The sequence below is a fragment of the Alosa alosa genome, chromosome 15 (assembly GCF_017589495.1).
Source record: "Alosa alosa isolate M-15738 ecotype Scorff River chromosome 15, AALO_Geno_1.1, whole genome shotgun sequence".
Lineage (NCBI taxonomy): Eukaryota > Metazoa > Chordata > Actinopteri > Clupeiformes > Clupeidae > Alosa > Alosa alosa.
Window position 1 is genome coordinate 9,491,310 of NC_063203.1, and position 19,070 is coordinate 9,510,379.

General features: G+C 43.5%; 1 protein-coding gene across 2 annotated transcripts in view; it reads left to right on the top strand.

The window, feature by feature from the left end:
- The window catches only part of rpa1 (replication protein A1), a 37,606-nt gene extending 19,148 nt beyond the window's left edge, over window positions 1-18,458 (top strand). For both annotated transcript variants that reach the window (XM_048265109.1, XM_048265110.1), the window contains 4 exons: window positions 6,765-6,941; window positions 8,995-9,102; window positions 9,556-9,642; window positions 17,298-18,458. In XM_048265109.1, coding sequence (XP_048121066.1) covers window positions 6,765-6,941; window positions 8,995-9,102; window positions 9,556-9,642; window positions 17,298-17,402 — 477 coding nt within the window. In that variant the 3' untranslated portion in view covers window positions 17,403-18,458. The remainder of the gene's footprint in view (window positions 1-6,764; window positions 6,942-8,994; window positions 9,103-9,555; window positions 9,643-17,297) is intronic.
- Window positions 18,459-19,070: the final 612 nt, after the last annotated feature.

The window sequence follows — 19,070 nt, forward strand, 5'->3', positions numbered from 1 at the left end:
ACAAAAGTAGCCTCCCGTAATACTCCCATTTTATTCAAAGGTAGAACGCTACTGACAACTCCAGGCTTCCACGCATGCTTGTTTGTTTAGACCGAATACAAGCTGGAGTGCAAAACGAAAGTAGGCCTAACGTTTGCCTACTGCCCCCATCAATGCAGATATTTCAAATAAAAACTAAAAGTATCAAACATATATCCTTGATTAGCCTATGTTGGGTTTTGTGGAAGAGAAAATGGACTGTTTTAATAGTAGTATTAGGCAGTATGCTGTCAGATAAGTCACCATGGGCATATTTGGATTAGCTATAGATGGATTCACAAATAAATAAATTAGCCTACATTTGGCAGGATACTTAATAAACAGGCTAAATGCAAATATGACAATGTATTATATTATTTTACATTAACAAAATGTAGGAAAATAGAACAGACTGAAAATAAAGTAGGCATTGATCTTTAAAATCCTGTTTCCTGTAGCCTAAATGTTGTCAGTCATTCTTAATATTCGCAATTGATGCACTGGCATGTTTAACTGTTAGCTGCAGTATAATGTTACATTATGTGTAAGTTAAGTACAGAACTGACTGTGCGCCCAAATTTTTGTCTGTGCTCCTAAATTTTTTAACTTGGGCGCACAAGTGCTCCTGAAAATAAATGTTAGTGTAGAGCCCTGGGGGGGGTATGGGGTTAACTAGGGCTTAAATGATTCATCGATTTACTCGAATAACTCGATTACCAAAATGACTCAAGACAAAAACCCTGTCTCGAAGCCTCATTAAATTCCTATGACGCGCACTATACGCGCAGGGATCTGATTGTTCCACACGGACCGTTGTTCAGGAAGCACACCACTAGCGCGTGAATCGTGATCCCAAAGATCGTTAAGGCGGAGCAAGATACTTCGTCGTAGTTCATGTCTATGGGCGCGAAATGGGGATCGAATCCTGTCTGCATAAAGAGGCGTGTTGATGACATATTGATGTGCGGACATTGCAACCGGCCAACAGCAGCGGCATAAATAACCGGCGCACACCTGATAGAAAGTCGATTTTCTCCAGACTGGAATGCTCAAAAATGCTAAAAATGTACCTGAAATGTTCAGAAGGGTTTGAGGATCATGAAAACGTGCCCGAAATTCACATTCCTAACTCTATAGAACCAAGCATTAGCATATGTGGTAAAATTCTGAGCTATGCCCATAGACTTCAATGGAGCAGTCGCTGCCTCTGCTCTGCATAAAGGGGGATTATGACCCCTTGTGCGATCCGGGTTCCCGGAAGTGGCTCCTGATGAAATATCTTGCTCCGCTTTAACAATCTTTGGTGATACATTCTGAATTTAGCTGGCGCGATGGCGGAGTCAAGATGTCCATAAATGGCAGAGAATGTCTAAAGTTTTCAAGTAAAGTTTTGGGATCATTACATACTCAAAAGGAAAAGAACAAGCATCTGAACTGAAAACATCCACTCCATGCTGTTTCACCAAGCGTCAATAAAGTAGGCCATCTAGCCTATCTATCATCTACGTAGCCTATAGCCTACATTGATGTTGGCTGATTTTAATCACATACTGTATTTGTAGCGATGTCGTGATATAATGTTAAGCTTTGAGGTTTTTAAGTAGTAAACTTATTCACGTTCAATTGCAAGACAGTATGCCTAAAAAAAGAACCCTTATACACATGCATGCACCCTCATCTTCCCACGCATCACCTTGCTTGGCGTGCACACATACACACACAGGTTGCTAGGTTACCATAGCAAATAGGCTCACCCCAGAAATTATTTTTTAGTAGCCTAATTGTAAAATTATTTGTTAGTAGCCTAATGGTAAATGCTGCAGGTGTAGAAATCTACATAAAACAGATATTTACTTTGATGTCAGGTCTAGATTACAGCATGAAACTTGTTGTGCATATTAATACATTAAATTGCTTTCCCTCTTCTCCCTCCGAGCACTTCACAACATAGCTGGGCGAACAAAGCTGTCCATACGAAGTCATTCACAAGAGGCTGCAATTTTACAGAGAGCATTTTGAACATTATTTAATTGTTGGCACTGGCACTTATAAACACTAAATGGGTAAATTGCAATAAATGGGCTTAGTTTTGTAGCCTGATGTTGGACTTAGAATAAATACCTCTGTGCCAATTGCTTGATCATTTTACAGCCATGTCATTTTCGTTATGCATTATTTGTTTTGGTTGTTTAATAATGAAAAAAAAAAAATCCGATTAATCGATCGATAAAGTGCTAGATTAATCGATTACAAAAAGAATCGATAGCTGCAGCCCTAGGGTTAACTGAGTTTACAAATCACGCGCAGACACGAACGCATCTTGATCACAAGAGCCCAATTAAAAACTTGTCTAATCCAGCAACGATTATGTGAATGCAGCCCCTATGCATTTAGCCTATTAAACAGTGGAAGCAAATTTTTGCCGTGGATGCAACACGAACATATCGCTTGCGCTGGAATAGCCTCCCTGTCTGTGTGACTACAGGTATGCGTCTGAAATGTCAGTCGGAATGTGACCCCAGCGAGGAGAGATGCTTATTGATGTCACAGGTGGGCTAGTTGAAACTTTCAACTTCTGTCAGAAAAAGACGTTGAGATTGGTTTAGCAACGTAACATAGGTTGTTGTTAAAGTTAGCGATATTGGACAGAAATATAGACATAACAAGTTCATTTGATGAAGAATATGTGCAGTTTGAGCCATCTAGATCGACAAAAGGTGAAGCAAATAGGCATACTTTATCAGTATAGCAAAGGCTAATGTGAATAACTAATAGTTGAATTAAATGCTCCTAAACTGGGCTGGTGCGTTTTGTCGAGTTCAGAGACAAAAGCAGTGTTTGACATGGTAATGCTGTCTTTTAAGAAACGTTCAGTGGCCTGATCAGTAGGCCTAGTCTGTGTCTACAGGGTTTAACATGTAATGTGAACACTGTTCACACAACTTTTTTGGTTGGTTAAACACAGTAGCACAATGCCACAATCTGTAAGTTACCTAGGCTGCAGTTTACAACATTTCAAACCAATTTTACAAATTAAAGCCTAGTCTACCCTACCCAAGTTTATTTATTACCTGGTTTGGTCCAACAAATATTCAGACTTATCTTATTCAGACTTATTCAAATAGTCTACTATGAAGTGTCCATTAGGCCTATGAAATCTTCAGAAATGTCTGATAACTTCAGGCACAAAGAAATAAATAATGAAAGAAAGCTCATGTAGATTACTGAGGAGGAGAGGAGGGCCAGGCTGAAGCATGTTGCCAAACAGCGCAAGTGGGCCCCTTCACACTTAGGCTCAAGCCAAAAAGTAGAAATAAAGGTATTTTTTGTAAACATTAGTCATTTTGTAGTTTGTTTTCTTTATAAATCTCTGGTTTTAGGCAACTTCATACTCCGTGGAAGCTATGCACTGTTGGCAACAATGTCACTCGTGCTTGCTATGAAATGGCCAATTCCCTCTGCGCGCCCTTCTCACCTTTTTCACCCCTGACCCGTTTTCATGCCTGATAATCAGTCCTGTATCGTCTGGACGTGCTACTTCTGGTTTCATCATCACTTCCCAGAAACGTCCTCAAAACGCCAGCCCTGGCATCACAGGGAGCCGTTCATGTTGGCTCCGGGCTCTGCTCGGCTGTTTTAATAGCTGTGTGGCCCAGCCCGACTGCACGGCACTTCACTCCACTGAGCTGCTCCCACCCCCTGCTGGGCCTCTCCTGGTGCTTCAGCAGATTTGTGTGCGTAACCCTAAACTGACTCCGGAGAAGTCATAGGGAAATGGCGGAGTCAGTGCTTTGCAGTGCTCGCAGGCTGGTGCTCTGAAATGACAGCATTCACTGAACGCAAGACTTGTGCGTGCGCGCACACACACACACACACACACACATACGTACATCTCAAGCCTTGCCTGTCCTCATGTTCCTGCTGGCTCCACGGGGACACGAGGTCAGTCCTCTGAAGGCACTGTGCAAGTCTGCTGCAATTAATTGTCCTCTGTCATAACATCTTTGTGTCACAAGCGCCGATTTCCACTCCACCAGCCTGGCCTTCGCCCCACCCCACTCTCCCCACTGCCCCAAACTCAACCCTGCCAAGGACCTGCCAAACCCCACTCATCGCCTCGTCTCAGTCGTGGGTTAAAATGACAAGACACTACTACACCAAAGGGGGAGGCGGGGAAAAGTCACAATTTTGCTTTTCTCGTTTCTATGCAAACAAGACGCCTGGTATTTTTAATTGTGGTGGAGTTTGCATGATTAATCACCGTCGAGGCAACATTGGAAGTGCTGTTTGTTGTCGGATCAAATAAGCAAGATTTAAAGGGGTATTTTCCTGCCATTAAAAAGCGAGCCTTTAGTTCTGCATTTTGCCTTTGTCATTTAGTGCTCCCGAAGGGCTTTTGTTGTTTATTTCTAGTGACACGCTATCAATTGCCCCCCTCGTAGAAGTTAATTGGGGTTGAATTTTTGCAGCACACCGAAAGAACGGTCAGCAGTAAACCCCAAAAAGGGACAGGGAAAAAATCAATTATTGTCAGGGAGTGGAAAAAAAAGTCTTGTTTTTTTTTAGCTCATGTCCTGACAAAAGAAGAGGTTGCGGCAAAATCCTGAAGTCTTCAGCGTAATTGTTCAGCTTGAAGAGGAACAGAGTTCTCTCACATGCAGAACAAACTCTGAGGCTAGCTGTCCCAGTTCTGTCCATGCTCACCTATAAATGATGCTGAAAAACACAATTATGAATCAAGACGTCCAAATTATGAAAATCTTTTCGCCTTTTTCTTGGGGTCATCATGAATAGTGGTCTAATTAGTAGTTCCGTCCCACAGTGAAATTCAAATGACTGCCTCCTCTTTGCCTTTGAGTTTTTCCCAGACGTTAACCAAATTTAATGGCCTGTGTGCTGTTGACTAACAGTTTCATCACCCCATAGATTTTGCTCAGTGCTCTTCCACGAAACAGTCACTCACATTGAGCCTCTCTTTTTGATGGATATTTCTAAGCACCCCCATAAAAAACAAACCCTTAGCACAGTATTCTGTAGTAGTACCTTATTTTCAATAATGGAAGCACCTGACTTGCCATTCAATTTTTCATGATGCAGACCATGGACTGCATCCTAAGAAACCAGGAACTAGAGCAGAACTGAGCATTTCCTTATGCAGACCTTCAACCCCAGCTGTTCTGACCCCCTGTGCCCCCTTCAGGATTGGTCAGTGCAGGCCAAGGTATTTATTGGTCCATTGTCCATTGTACACACCTGTAGAGTGGTGTGTACAGGTAAAGATTTAGGGCACTAGCTTTCAGTGAGACCCTATAGACATCTACCTCTGACCGTCTAAGCACCCTCTTCATTTAATGGCATCCCCTTTTGGGGTACCAACAAAAGAAGCTATGCCTACACTTACTTTACGGAGCTCCTTGTAGTAGTCTGCTGTCCTGACCATAAACACCCCCCAACCCTGCCCATCTGTTGGTCTGGCCAGGTCCCTGTAGCCATCTGCCTGTTATCCATCCGTCTGCTTTGGTGCTTGGGCCCCAGATTTGGAACACAGCAGTCCTTTCACTCTCAAATTAAGCCGTTTCCCTGCGGCAGACCCCCCTCGTCGGTAGCGTTGAATCATCGGTGCTCGCTGTACCGTACTGCGCCGCTGCATCGCCCGCCTCTCATACATTCATTTATTCCTGCACTGCTCCGTAATCCCCTTCAGGTGCTCGCTATTTTCTGCCCTGCAACGAATGATATGCTAAAGGCCTATTTATATTTATGGGGGTTACGCTCTTTGCATATTGTGGGGCCTGGTGACTGTGCATGAGTCCCTGTTTTGCATTTGTCACAGGTCCTATTTAGATGGCCGGGCAAGGCAGTAATTTTTTGGGGGGGAGGGAGAGGGGGGATTTCCTATCTCCAATTAATGATGGCACCTTGCCCAGTCCTGCAAAGTTTATTTTATTTATTTATTTTGTATTCATTTTATTTTCTGAGGCATTGGCTGCTTTCATGGCTTAAGATGTATTTGTCCTTGCTGTGGTGCATTACCAGACTCGGCTCAAACTCAGACTCGGAGAATAAGAGCTCTAGCAAACATAAGTAAGGCACTCACAGCATTCCCATTAGTGATCAGCGGTGCAGGATTGTGTGTGTGTGTGTGTGTGTGTGTGTGTGTGTGTGTGTGTGTGTGTGTGTGTGTGTGTGTGTGTGTGTGTGTGTGCGCGCGCTCACTTAAACACACACACATACTCACTTAAACACACGGCTTCTCGTTCTCGGTGTTCATGTGAGGTTATAGCATCCTTTCCCAACCTTGGGGTCGCCTGAGATACTGGGTATCTTACAATTGACCAGTACATTACATTAAATATACATTAAATAAAAACTATTTTTAAAAACCCATGTAATCGGATCCTTCATTACAATCTGGCTACATAAAAATAAACGTAGACAGCCCGCATGAGATGCTTGATTGACGTAATCATGCTTGATCAATGTTCCAAACAAAGTAGTAAAACAACCATACACGCACAGGCAGCCAAACAAATTAGCTTGCTAGGACATTTGGGGAAAATCGAAGTACCGCTCTCGACTGGGTGTTGAATGATTGGGGTCGCCAACGTTTTGTGACCTCAAAATAGGGTCACCTGCCAAAAAAGGTTGGGAACCCCTGGGTTATAGAGTGGGAGTGTGGGTAGGAGATTATGCTTTGGGCTTTGGCTTACTAACAGGGCTCCCCATGTCTCCTGGTGCCCTTCCAGGCTGACTACTTTAGCTGCATTGGGACGGTGGTGCACCTGCGTAAGGAGAACTGCCTGTACCAGGCCTGCGCCAGCAAAGACTGCAACAAGAAGGTGGTGGACCAGCAGAATGGCATGTACCGCTGTGAGAAGTGCGACAAGGAGTTCCCTGAGTTTAAGTACCGCCTCATGCTGTCGGTGAGTTGGCCTGAACCCTGCTGATGGGGCCGATCGTCTTATGCCCCACTGTCCCACTGCATATTAGATCTCACTTACTGTCACGCACACTCACTTTCTCGCACACTCACTCTCGCGCACGCTTGCACACTCACTCCCTCGCACACTCACTCTCTCACTCACTCTCCTCTCTCTCACTCACTCACACACCTCCACTGCTACCTGGCTAGGGCACAGATATACCCAGCTTTTGGCAGTATTTTGCAGATCACATTCGAATACAGACACACAGACACACACAGGCTCTCTTTCTACTACACACCTACACCTACAGTCCTGTATGCACTCAGAAAGCATACTCGCTCTTTAACCCTTTAAGCGCCAGGGTTTAAAACAAACAACACTGGATTTTGACATCAACATTTCAAAAGCCCATGGGTTGAAAGTGGTCAGAGATAAAGTCCTGCTGTAAATGTGAAAATCATTGAGTATGGTCAAAAGGGGGTAAATACAGGATGTTGACATTTTCTTTATTTTTTTTCTCATTTTATCCACATAACAAGTGAACAGGAAAACAGTAAAACAGAAACCAACATTAGTAAACTATTTACTATAACCACAAAGCCTACTATAGCCTACCATAAAGTAGGCTCATCAATCTGTTCCTATTTCAGGTGATTTTGTAGTTCTTCACAGCCCTATTTTTACTACCCCTACTCTCTATACCACGTCCATTATGGACACTACCATCATGTTTACCACTGCCATCTCCAGCTATGTTGGACAAAGGGTTGAAATAAACATTGTATGCTTAGAGGACACTGTCGTGCAACCACAAAGATGCATACACAGACGCACCGTGACTCACTGTCAAGAGATGATCGATCGTCATCTCAAAAAGTCAGATAGTCAGATAGAAAGTCAGAATAGGTGAATAACAGAATAGACTTCATCACACATGAACGTTTTATTCACCATTTGGTGTATTTCTGCTTCAATTTGCACAACAGCTATTGACAGAATCGTTTCCGCGATGGATGTCTGCTATCTAGTGGTAGAGTAAAAATTAGATTTGACCCCGTACTTGGATCTATCGTCTGTTTTAATCAGTGTTTGTCGCAACTTTGCGACTTTCGTGCTTAGAGAGGGTTAAGCTTGGAATTGGGAGTCGGTGTACACACACGCACGCACGCACGCATGCACACACACGCACGCACACACGCACGCACACACACACACACACTCCTGTGGCCAGTCAATCACAGCCACCATTTCTGTATCTATTCTATCTCTCCACCTGTTCCCATTTATTCCTTTAACCCTTTCCCTTCTTTTCCTTCCTTTATGTCTCTCAGAAGAGTCTGATTCTCTCTCTCTTTTAACTTGTCTTTGACTGTATGATCTGCATAAATTGCGGATTTAGAATAGTTGTATTCAGCTGTGTTTTCTATGCTGATGATTCTCTGTAAATGGATGTTTTTTTGCCTGGGGTGTGTTCTCACCCTGAAAATATGCCAGAAGGCTTTCAAAAATTATGAATGCTTTTCTCTGAGGCCAAAAATTATATTTATAAAAATGGCAATAGAATATAACTCAATTAGTCAGCGTGGAAAGCCTTAGCCTGCCAGACCTGTGAAAAATAAGCGGATTGCCTTTTGTTTCACAACCTATTGCGCGCCAGCCCACTGCTATTCTTTGCAGCTCTATAGCATAAGCTGCGAAATGCAACGCCATTGGGAGTGTGTGTGTGTGTGTGTGCACAACAGGAATTGGCTGGGCTCGGATGAAGCTATAGAGCCAAACAAGCACAGGAAGAACAGTCCCCCGGAGTAACAATTGGTGTACAACTTGAAAAGCCAAACCCCTTACTATTAGACGACCACAATTCCAACATCATCTATAGACCAGACAACTGGGTATTTTCTGCCCTGTAGTTTATCTTTGTGCTGCTTTGTGTTTTCTGTGTATGATGAGTAATATTTCTTTTCTCCCCTCCTCCTGTATCTTTGTATCTCTGTTCCCTTTTATCTCTCCCTGCGTCCTCCTCTCATCCCCCCTGCTCCACCCCTGCCAGGCCAACATAGCCGACTTTGGGGATAACCAGTGGGTGACGTGCTTTCAAGACACAGCTGAAGCCATCCTGGGCCAGAACGCTGCATACGTTGGGCAGCTCAAGGACTCGGTGAGTGTGTGTCTATCGTGTCTCTGTCTCTCTCTCTCTCTCCATCTCCTCCTTTTTCTCAGATGAAAGTATGTCCAGAGGCTGTGGTCAGGGACACTCACAGGCCACACACAGTGGAGATGGGCACTGGGCTAAATTAGATTTTTCTCGTCTCTGCCACGTGATTAGGGCAGCTGCTCACATCCAAGGATTTCTCCCTTTTTCTCCTCCTCTGCAGAATCCGAGGGAAGGGCCATTTGTGTCCTTACATGTTCCTCAATTTAGATTGACACATGCCAGACTCTGGCAAACTCAAAATTTGGAGTTTTAAGTTTTTTTTTTTTTTTTTGTTTGTTTTTTTACCTCTCCCAACACACACACACACACACACACACACACACACACACACACAAACTGTTTTTTCAGTTGTGCTCACATCTTCTCCATTGTTCTCTTATTTCTCTCCTGGCACAGAATGAAGCGGCTTTTGATGAGATCTTTCAGCAAGCCAACTTCAACACTTTTGTCCTCCGCAACCGAGTAAAGCTGGAGACGTACAATGTAAGTAGAAGGAGATAATTGGAGATAATTATTTGACAGCAACACTGTAAGCAGGAAGAAGCACTGAGCCGTTGTTCATTTTTGTACATTTTTTTTTTTTTTTTTTTTTTTTTTTTTAAGAAAAAGACCCTGTGTTTTCTCTGTGCTTGGTTGGCTTGTTCTCCCTCAATGTTTTTGCCTGTTGTGGGAAAAACCTCATTTACGTCTATTCATTCGTACCATAATTCAAAAAAAAAAAAAAAAAAAGAAGAGACCTGCCAGACTGTCTTCAGAGTGAACAAAGGTACTGTATTTCCCTCTGCCAAGTGTTGTGTATGTTTGATTTGGACGGAACAGCGGCATCAAAATTGCCTCATTTTCCTCTTTTCAATCTTCTTTCAATGGATTGCCTCAGACTAACTCGGAGGACTCATCCATGAAAAAGAAGCCTGATTTGTAACATGCTGGGCTACCACTGAAAAAGGGTTTGCACATTCACAGTTAGCTGGCGGGGGCTGCTTTTTTCCTCCCCCCTGGTACTGGAGCTTTTAAAGTGTGTGCTGTGAGCAGCCACCTGTCGGCCAGGACTGGTTTAGAGAGAGAGAGGGACGGTCTGAGCTGCTGTGGAGCTTAGGGTGTCACATCAACATAGTCAGTGAAAGGGGTCACTTGAGAAATTAACTCCTACATAAAGCTAGTAATGAAACCAGAAAGATAATCACTCAAAGGTGTAACCCTAGGATGGAACTTTTTGTGAATGCAGATTGTAATAAGGTGTTCGGTATTATGCAATTGAGGTTTTTTTTTTTTTTTTTTTTTTTTTTTTTGTGTTTGATGGCTCACTTTTTTGGCATGAAGGGATCAAGGGGGTTGTTCATTATCCAGTGGGCTTGAGAAAGCTGTTGGAAATCATATCAATGGAAGTAGACTGGGGAAAAAAATAGCATTGAAAATGGGGTCATATGACGTGCATGAACGACTCATCAGAACCTATTAGACATTTATGAGGAACTAGATGCCCAGAAAAAGAAAACATCTGTTCACACCATGTTTTTTGACTCTTTAAGATTTTTCTCCTGAATATCATAAAGTCTCACAGTTAGAGATGGATGAGTTTTAATTCTCAGCTACCCAGTTAGAAGGGTCAGTGTCAGGCATTTATATATGCAGTCTCTGAGTTACTATAAATATCCTCTTTAAGCTGCTGCGTCATATAGGACAGGGACGGTATGGATTTTTTCTTACCGCGGTTGAAAAGCAACAAAGTCCCACGATTTTGCGGTATACCGCTTGAAATCTAGGCTAGGCTGCTTATGGTAAATTTTCCATTCTTCGTATTTGTTGATAAAAAAAAAAAAAAAAAAAAAAAACACAGCATGTTCACTTTGTCAAGTTTAAGAAAGGCCCTGAAAGACGTAACTGTTACCTGAAGCTATGCCTCATTTTTTGGTGATGAATGATAACTGTGATGACCTCAGGACTGCGGTAATGCGGTTACCGTCCCAGCCCTAGTGTCGTCCTTCTGTACCTTTGACTGCCATGCTGGCTGTTGTCTTATTTACCTCCCTGCCATCGCAAACAGGACTGGCCATGTCTCTCTGCAAGATGCAATTGATCTTAATGGCATGTTTGTGTTATTGCGATCCCAGTCTGATGATGAGGTTAAAATTAGCTTCTGGGAAATAATTGCGGGTCTACAACTCAATTTTGGAGCCGAGACAGCCATCCGGCAACGGCCCCGTGTAGACACTGAGTGGTTTTGATCCACCGTGTGTGATCTAATGCAATCACCTCGTCGAAGAAAGGCCCTGTCAGCACATCCAGGGGTGACTTTGAACCTTCTGCTCAGGAGACCCAGCGAGTGTGGACGGCCCCGCAAGCCGCTCACATCACAGGAGACCTTTTCGCCGCCTCCTCCTTACGCTCTTGTTCTCCAGCCAAACTCAGGGATGAGAAGGGGGGGAAAAAAAAAAAATAAAAAAAAAAAATATATATACACACACACACACACACCATGCAGGTGTGCATCTCAGCAGGTTGAGACAATGCAAGACAGGACTAAGAAATGAGGTGAGAGAAAAAAGGAAGAAAAAGAACAAGGTACATTTTCCTATATGACCCTGTCAACAAGGTCTGTGGCTAGATTCATTTATTCTTAAGAGGATGTGGAGACAAGGGCTGTGTGTGTGGCAGAACTGTACAGTGACAATGCGGCGCAGAAGGAAAAAGAGGCCACAACAGACATAAAACCATTTTTTGACTCCCAAGTGCAAGCCTTCCCCCGCTCCCCGTCCAGTACCAACAAATGAAAAAAGAAAATGGGGAAGGAAAAAAAACCAGAAGCAGACAGAAGTGTTGTGGATTTGCATAGCAAACTGCCCTCTGATTCTCTCTGCTTTGCCCACATAAATCCTGGCATTCTGGCAAGATATGACCAACACTAATCGCTTGACAAACTGTCACAGTTGGTTGGGGGGAGCTGTTCTCACCCCCTCTCCTCCCTATCTCCATACCTCTGTTTTGGTGGTGTTGGAGAGAGTGTGTGAATGTTAAAAGCACCAGGGACCAAAGAAGAGTGTGTGTGTGTGTGTGTGTGTGGGTGGTGACTCTGAGTCAGTCATTAGGCAGTGAAGAGAGCTACCCTCCCTCAGACATCAACTCAGAGAGAACACCACCATGGCGGATACAAACCTATCCTCACACCTCTGTGTGTGTGTGTGCGCATGCCTGTTTATATTTATGTCTGCGTATGAGGTAGAGTGTGCATGAGGTAGACGGTGCAAGTGCGAGAGAGGTTGGGTGGGGGTTAATGTGTGTTCTCAAGCCTCTGATGGTGGGCCAGAGTGGTGACTGAGGAGCTCAAGGGTAGAAGTGAGGGCTCATGGGAGTTTGCTGTGTGCTGCTGTGCTCTGCTCACTCCACTAAGAACTGTCCTGTGGTCTGTGCCACGTCCAAGTCCTTAACAAACACAGGCAGATTTGCTTGGGGGCCTGAACACTCAGCGTGGGCACATCTAGCTTAAACACCCTGTAACACACACTCATTTATACACACACACACACACACACACATATATAGACTGCCAAAACCCTTACTAGCCCAAAACCACACACACAGTCCGCATCATCAGCATGGCGAGTGCCAAAGCTCCACTAAGCTGACAAGCTGGATGCTTAGTGTTCGATCTCAGGGCTTAGGCCTGGTTGGACATGCCCACCACTGACCACAACTTTCTCGCATCAAAGGTGCTTGCACCAGACATCTAGTATATTCTATGTATATATTTTTTTCCCCATCTGTAGCACACCCATGTCAACACTGTGAGAATGCTGCAGGATACGCAGCAGACGTGCAGAGCAATGGAGAGGGAGAGATGGTAGATGATTGGTTTCCCTGCTGCAGGCACCCCTACCATTATCTAATCCAGTCAGATACCTTTTGTGTCATACCTATTCCTGTTCCTGAGCCGCAGTGCACCGAGCTCTCCGAGTGTGGCAGGCAGCACTGGGGGAATCTAGAGCTACAGCTGAGTGGATCTATAAGTGTTCCACCTCCGTTTCCATGTCTATAAGAGACTTAAATGCATTAAGGCCACGGAGCACCTGCACATCCCTGGTGGCCACCTGCACTTAGTCATACAAACACTCATCCTTCTGTTTGTAGCATTGTGAGATATTGCATCCTTACATTTGAGGATCTTTTACAGTTGTGTTCAAATAAATAGCAGTGTTTTTAAAAAATAAATAAAAAACAAATCAATAGCTGTGTTTTTTAGGCTATTTCCATATTTCAAATGTAATGGAAACATTCCTCATTCAATTCCAAATCAAATTATCAAGTTTGCATTGTTTTTTACAGGAAGCCAAAAAAAGGAATATCAGTCTGTTCAAAAAATAGCAGTGTTGACATTTTCTTTTCAACTTCAAACAGTTGGTATAAAGTACACACAACAAAAATGAGCAGGGATCATAGACCGTAAAAGAAATGGAAGAACAGACTCCCTCGTTTTCAATGGGAGGGCACTGAGTCAAATTGAACGATTTTTCAGTTGGTCCCCCAGTACTGCGCACTCGCACTTAACTTTGTGACGTTAGCATCGAACTGAATCTTGTAACTCATGATGGATACAGAGAAATTCTTCACACTTCCTTCGCCTTCAAAGTCATCAAAGTTAAACTTTTATTTATTTAATTAATTATTATTATTATGATTATTATGATTATTATTATCATTATTATTATCATTATTAATATCATCCTCACAAGTGATATCAAGTCGTGTTAATGTTGAAACTACCACACATGATCATCTTCAAAAACGGTCATGGTAAAACAAAACAAAAATGTTATAGCCTTGAAGCTAATCTTCTTTCCACTTTTCCGACCTACGGTCAATCCATCGAAAACCTCTGAAATGATTATCGTTAGTGCCGTTTTTCATTAGGTTTACTTGCCTCTATGCAATGCTTTACCTTAACATACAATGCTATTGCAGGCTACATAGCTTTGTTCATGAGTTTCCGTGCTGGCTGGACTGCGCTTCTTATCCAAACAATACGGTTATCTCCCTACGGTGCGTTAGCTTCCCTACAACCGGACATGCTAAACATTCTTCTTACGGGAACCTAACTTTACGTACGAGGTAGTCGAGTCTTGTTTTGCCTTTTATTGTTTATGTAGATAACACAGAAGCTACAATATCGGCACAGGATATATGCTATATGAAGTTATGGTATTTAAAAAAAATCCTAAAATTAATGGGCTTCTATGGGGGTTAGCGGAGAAGTGGTCCCTCCAGCCTCCATTGATTCTTCTACTTCCGGGAATTCGCCTGCCCCTCTTGGCAGGGATAGGAGTAACAAGGGAACTAATAATTTTAAATTTCCCATCATGGACTCAGGGGCAGAGGCCCCGCCCGGCCCGCCTATAGCTCCACACCTGCACACACATCAGATATGTATTGAAAATGAAAAATTGGAAAAAACAAGATTTTAAAGAATGTCAGTGCTTACTTTACTTTCAGTCTGTTCTATTTTTCTACAATTTGTTAATGTGAAATAATATAATGCATTGTCATATTTGCATTTAGCCTGTATATCAAGTATCCTGCAAAATTTAAATTTATTTATTTGTGAAACCATCTGTAGCAAATCCAAATATGACCATAGTGATCTGTCTGACTGCATACTGCCTAATACTACTACTGAAAAAGTCCATTTTCTCTTCCACAAAACCCAACTAGTCTAATCAAGGATATTTATTTATTTGAAATATCTGCATTGGTTGGGGCAGTAGGCAAATGTTACTTTCGTTTTGCGCTTCAGTTTGTATTCGGTGTAAAACAAGCATGCATGGAAGCCTGAAGTTGTCAGTAGCGTAAGAAAGCGGGAGTATTGTGGGAGGCTGCTTTTGTCGCTACAGCTATATTTTGCATATTGCAGCAAATCCGTCTACTGGGCTAATAGGCGTGTTACCTTTTACTTCTCATATCATTCTCAGAATCATTAAGTCAGAAGCAATAAGCGCATACTTCTCATATCATTCTCAGAATCATTAAATCAGAAGCAATAAGCGCATCCTGTTCCTCCTATATATTTCTTCGTTGTTGGTACATTTACATTTTTCCGATGAATTTGGTGTATTGAAGAAATGAGTTCTACTTTGCATCTTGGCTGACTAGTCCTAATTTTCCGCTTTTTCTGCCCTTTGATAGAAGCAACTAGCGAGTGACCAAGTTAAGGTAAAACAACGCAAAACTGCTAACGTTGATGGGAGGTGTAGTTTTTATGCTGCATTCGCAACATGATTCTATGTTTCGCACCAGTTATGTTTTGTTGTTGTTGCTGTGTATTTTGTAGACAAACATTAACATGGTTAAACATTAACATGGTTATTCATACCAGTGCGCCTAAATATTTTTTGGCACTCGCACGCCATCATTCTAACTCGTATGTGCGATTGAAATGAGCGCACTGTAGAGTCCTGCAGTAGAAACCTGTCGCAGTTGTTACATTACAGTGTTGGCTCTAATTGGTGTCTCTTTTTGTTATTGCATAATGATTATGTCCGTTATACTGCTGCTGATATCGGCTGTACTGTTAAAATGTCATGATTGTGTTAATGACTCAATTTGTACCCCTGCTCAGCAGATAGGCTTTCTTTTTATTGAAATTATCTACAAGGAAGAATGTGTCTAGCTTGCTGCCATCAGTGGCCCCTTGAGGTCATTATACAGTACAACCGGCAGAGACTGTTAGACCATTTGAGTAAACACTAGATTAAGCACTGTTTAGTCATTCCAAGACGATAATACTGGATTGTTGTTTTTGGAGCCATACACATGACCCTACCACAGATCCATGAGGCGTCTGCTGTGCCTTGGACTAAATTGAGCTCTGTGTGACACCCTCCACCCTGCCGTCAGATCGGTAAAGCTGAAGCACGCTTTAAACGCTGACTTGACAGTTACTCCCCGAGCAACAAAATGAAAGGTATAGGTTGTGATCTGCTGACATCACCATATCTGTGGTGGAATGCAAGGTTTTAAATGAGCTACCTAGGGAGGGCCCTCCTTGACTCCCCAGCCTTGCAAAAAACAGGTCTGTGGGCAGATCATACATTGAATGTCTAAGTATGTTTAAACTAATATGGTGTGTATATGGCTGTTTGGCCAATAAAGAATTTGCTCTGAGGCTCTAGACCATTTGGTGAATTACAACCCCATACCTGTCTGATGGAATTCTTTGGGGCAGGTTATAGTGGGGCAATAGTGCCTTTTCTAAGAAATGGCGTGCCCTGCTGCACCAGGCCCAACACCTGACTCGGTCCCAGAAATGGGTTTTTGGGTTAAGCTACCAGATTGAGGAGTTACCACAAAGCAGTTTTGTGCAGGGAGATTAATCTTCTCTTCCTTCGCTGTTACTCTCCTCTCTCCACCCCTACCACTATATGCATCTCCCTCAAACATGTTAGATGAGTCCCACTTGCGTCCTGCTTAAGAGAAGCCATAGCCTGCCCCCGAGTGAGGCTTAACTGCTGAAGAACACTGATACTAATGTGAATGCTGTGGGGCTTGAGTGGTGTAGGGGAGTCTCTGAGACCCCCCCTCCTGTCGTCTCATCCTCTTCCCCTCTTTCCTCCTCTCTTCTGCTCTAGTCTGCTCTGTTATTCATGCTCGCCAGGCTGCTTGCGTGGGCCTGAGTTGCTGTGTGCAGCCGAGAACGCTCTCGCCCATGGCAACACACACACACACACACACACACACACTGTGCGCACCACCAGCAAGCCAGCTGGATTGCTCTCCTCTCGTCACCCTAGCTCAGCTCCCCCCTCCTAACAAATGACCGAGAGCTGAGAGACAGTGACTCGGGCTTCTCCATTTCTTCTTTTCTCTGAGTTGGCTGCACTCGAGTTGGCTAATGCATTTCTTTTTATTATTATTATTCTCCCGAGGTCCGTTGTGCCCGGTCGTATTGTAATTCTTGCAGCGGGTGAAAGGAGCAGGAGAAGAAGAAAAATCCCTCAGTCTCATTCACCTGCACATACATAATGCTAAGGTTGTCGCTATGGGTCATTCTTGTGCTCCTAGAAAAACCTCTTCAGGCAGGAAGTGAAGGAAAGACTAAGATGGATGATGGAATGTGACCTCTCTTCTATTTTCTCTCTCCCTCCTTCCAGGATGAGTCACGCATCAAGGTGACTGTGATGGACGCCAAGCCTGTGGACCACAAGGAGTACAGCAAGCGGCTGATCATGAACATCAGGAAGCTGGCTGTCCAGTAGAAAAGAGCCCCATCCTGGCTGTGTCTCAGCATCTCCCCTGCCTGCCCCTCCCCACTTCCACCATTACAGCCACACTCTCAGCAGCACTTCTCTGGTGCCATGTACCCTTTCTACTCTACAGATGGATATATGTTGTAGCTTTTATTTAGTTGTATTTGTTTTGGCAGTGCGGAGTCCTTCAGGTCTTAATTGGCTAGATTTGACCGTGCCTAATTTTGGTTTTGCTCTGTGTGGCCAGCCTCCTGTGTTCAGCTCTTAGAACAGTCGGTGGAGTCATTTAGAATGTGCAGCCGTCCCCCTTGGCTCTGCTGGTCGTAGGAAAAGCAAATGGTTTTCTCTTTTGGGAAACTGCTGACGATTCTTTTTTTTTTTTTTCTTTTATCGTGGCAGATAGAAAAACTGGGGGAAAGGGGGGATTTTATGGAGAGAGAGAGAAGATGGGTGGATGTGTGAGATTCGAGGGAGGCAGAAGGTAGGGCTGGTTTGAGAGCGAGTGAGAAAGCAATGTAGGCAAGGGCCTACACTGTAGAACCGGGGATGGATGGGTGTGGTGTGTGTGTGTGTGTGTGTGTGTGTGTGAACCTGAGGTTTGCCAGCGGACGTGTGCTTGTGTGTGGTGCAGGTGGGAGGAAGTACATGCGGGCGGGACTTAGTGCAGGAGTGTCGTTCAGCAGTCAGTCAGTCTGTCTCCATGTGAATGCCCTGGACCTGCACCAACCAGATAAGCCCACTTATTCAGCCTGTCTCTTTCACTCTCTCACACACACACACACACACACACACACACACACACACACACACACACACACACAACCTTCATTCAGGCTTACTCACTCATACACAAAGACACACACGCACCCCCCACACACACACACACACACACATTATTGATATTGACATACATATACATGTTAGTACTAAAAGAAGCTACCCAGAATATTGCATAATTTATGTAGGTAGCTTTTTGTTTTGTTTTTGTTTTTTTCCTGTATATGTCCAGAACATGTTGGATTAAAAAAAAAAAAAAAAAAAAAAAAAAAAAATAAAATAGTAAAATTTCATTGTGTGGAGTTGACAGTCATTGATTTTTCTCGTTTTGTAAATTTCCTGACTAGCACCTTGTAAATGGAGCTGGTATAATAAAACTGCACCTATTAATGTGGCTTCACATCATACAGATGCTATGTGGTGCTGTCTGTGCACAGCATGTAAGGTGATGGATTTCTTTGCCCTGATATCTGTGTTCCACTCAGAGGATTGGAGTGTGTGTGTGTGTTTTAGTGTTTACAGTTGGTGTGGAAAGCCTTCAATCTCCTGAGGTCGAGCGCAAGCCACAACTTGTGCTCCTGTGTCCAACATCAGTGGCTCCTTGCCAGCCACTCCTGTGATAACTGACTGCCAACTACCACCCATTGTCAGGATGTTCTTGGATGTACTGAAGGCCATTTCCCTCCAACTTTGAATTGAATCATTCCTGAAAGTGTGTGTGTGTCAGTGTGTGTGTCGGCAATGGCACCAGTATAGCCAGTATCTAAGCGCTTTGTTTTTCATCCTTTTTCCACACTGTCAGAGGAGACCTCCATCTCAGCCAGACTGATGGGATTTTGTGAAAGTTTTTGTTTTGAGGAAAAACTGCGGTGCTGGTTGAGTGGCTGTTTATGAATTCCA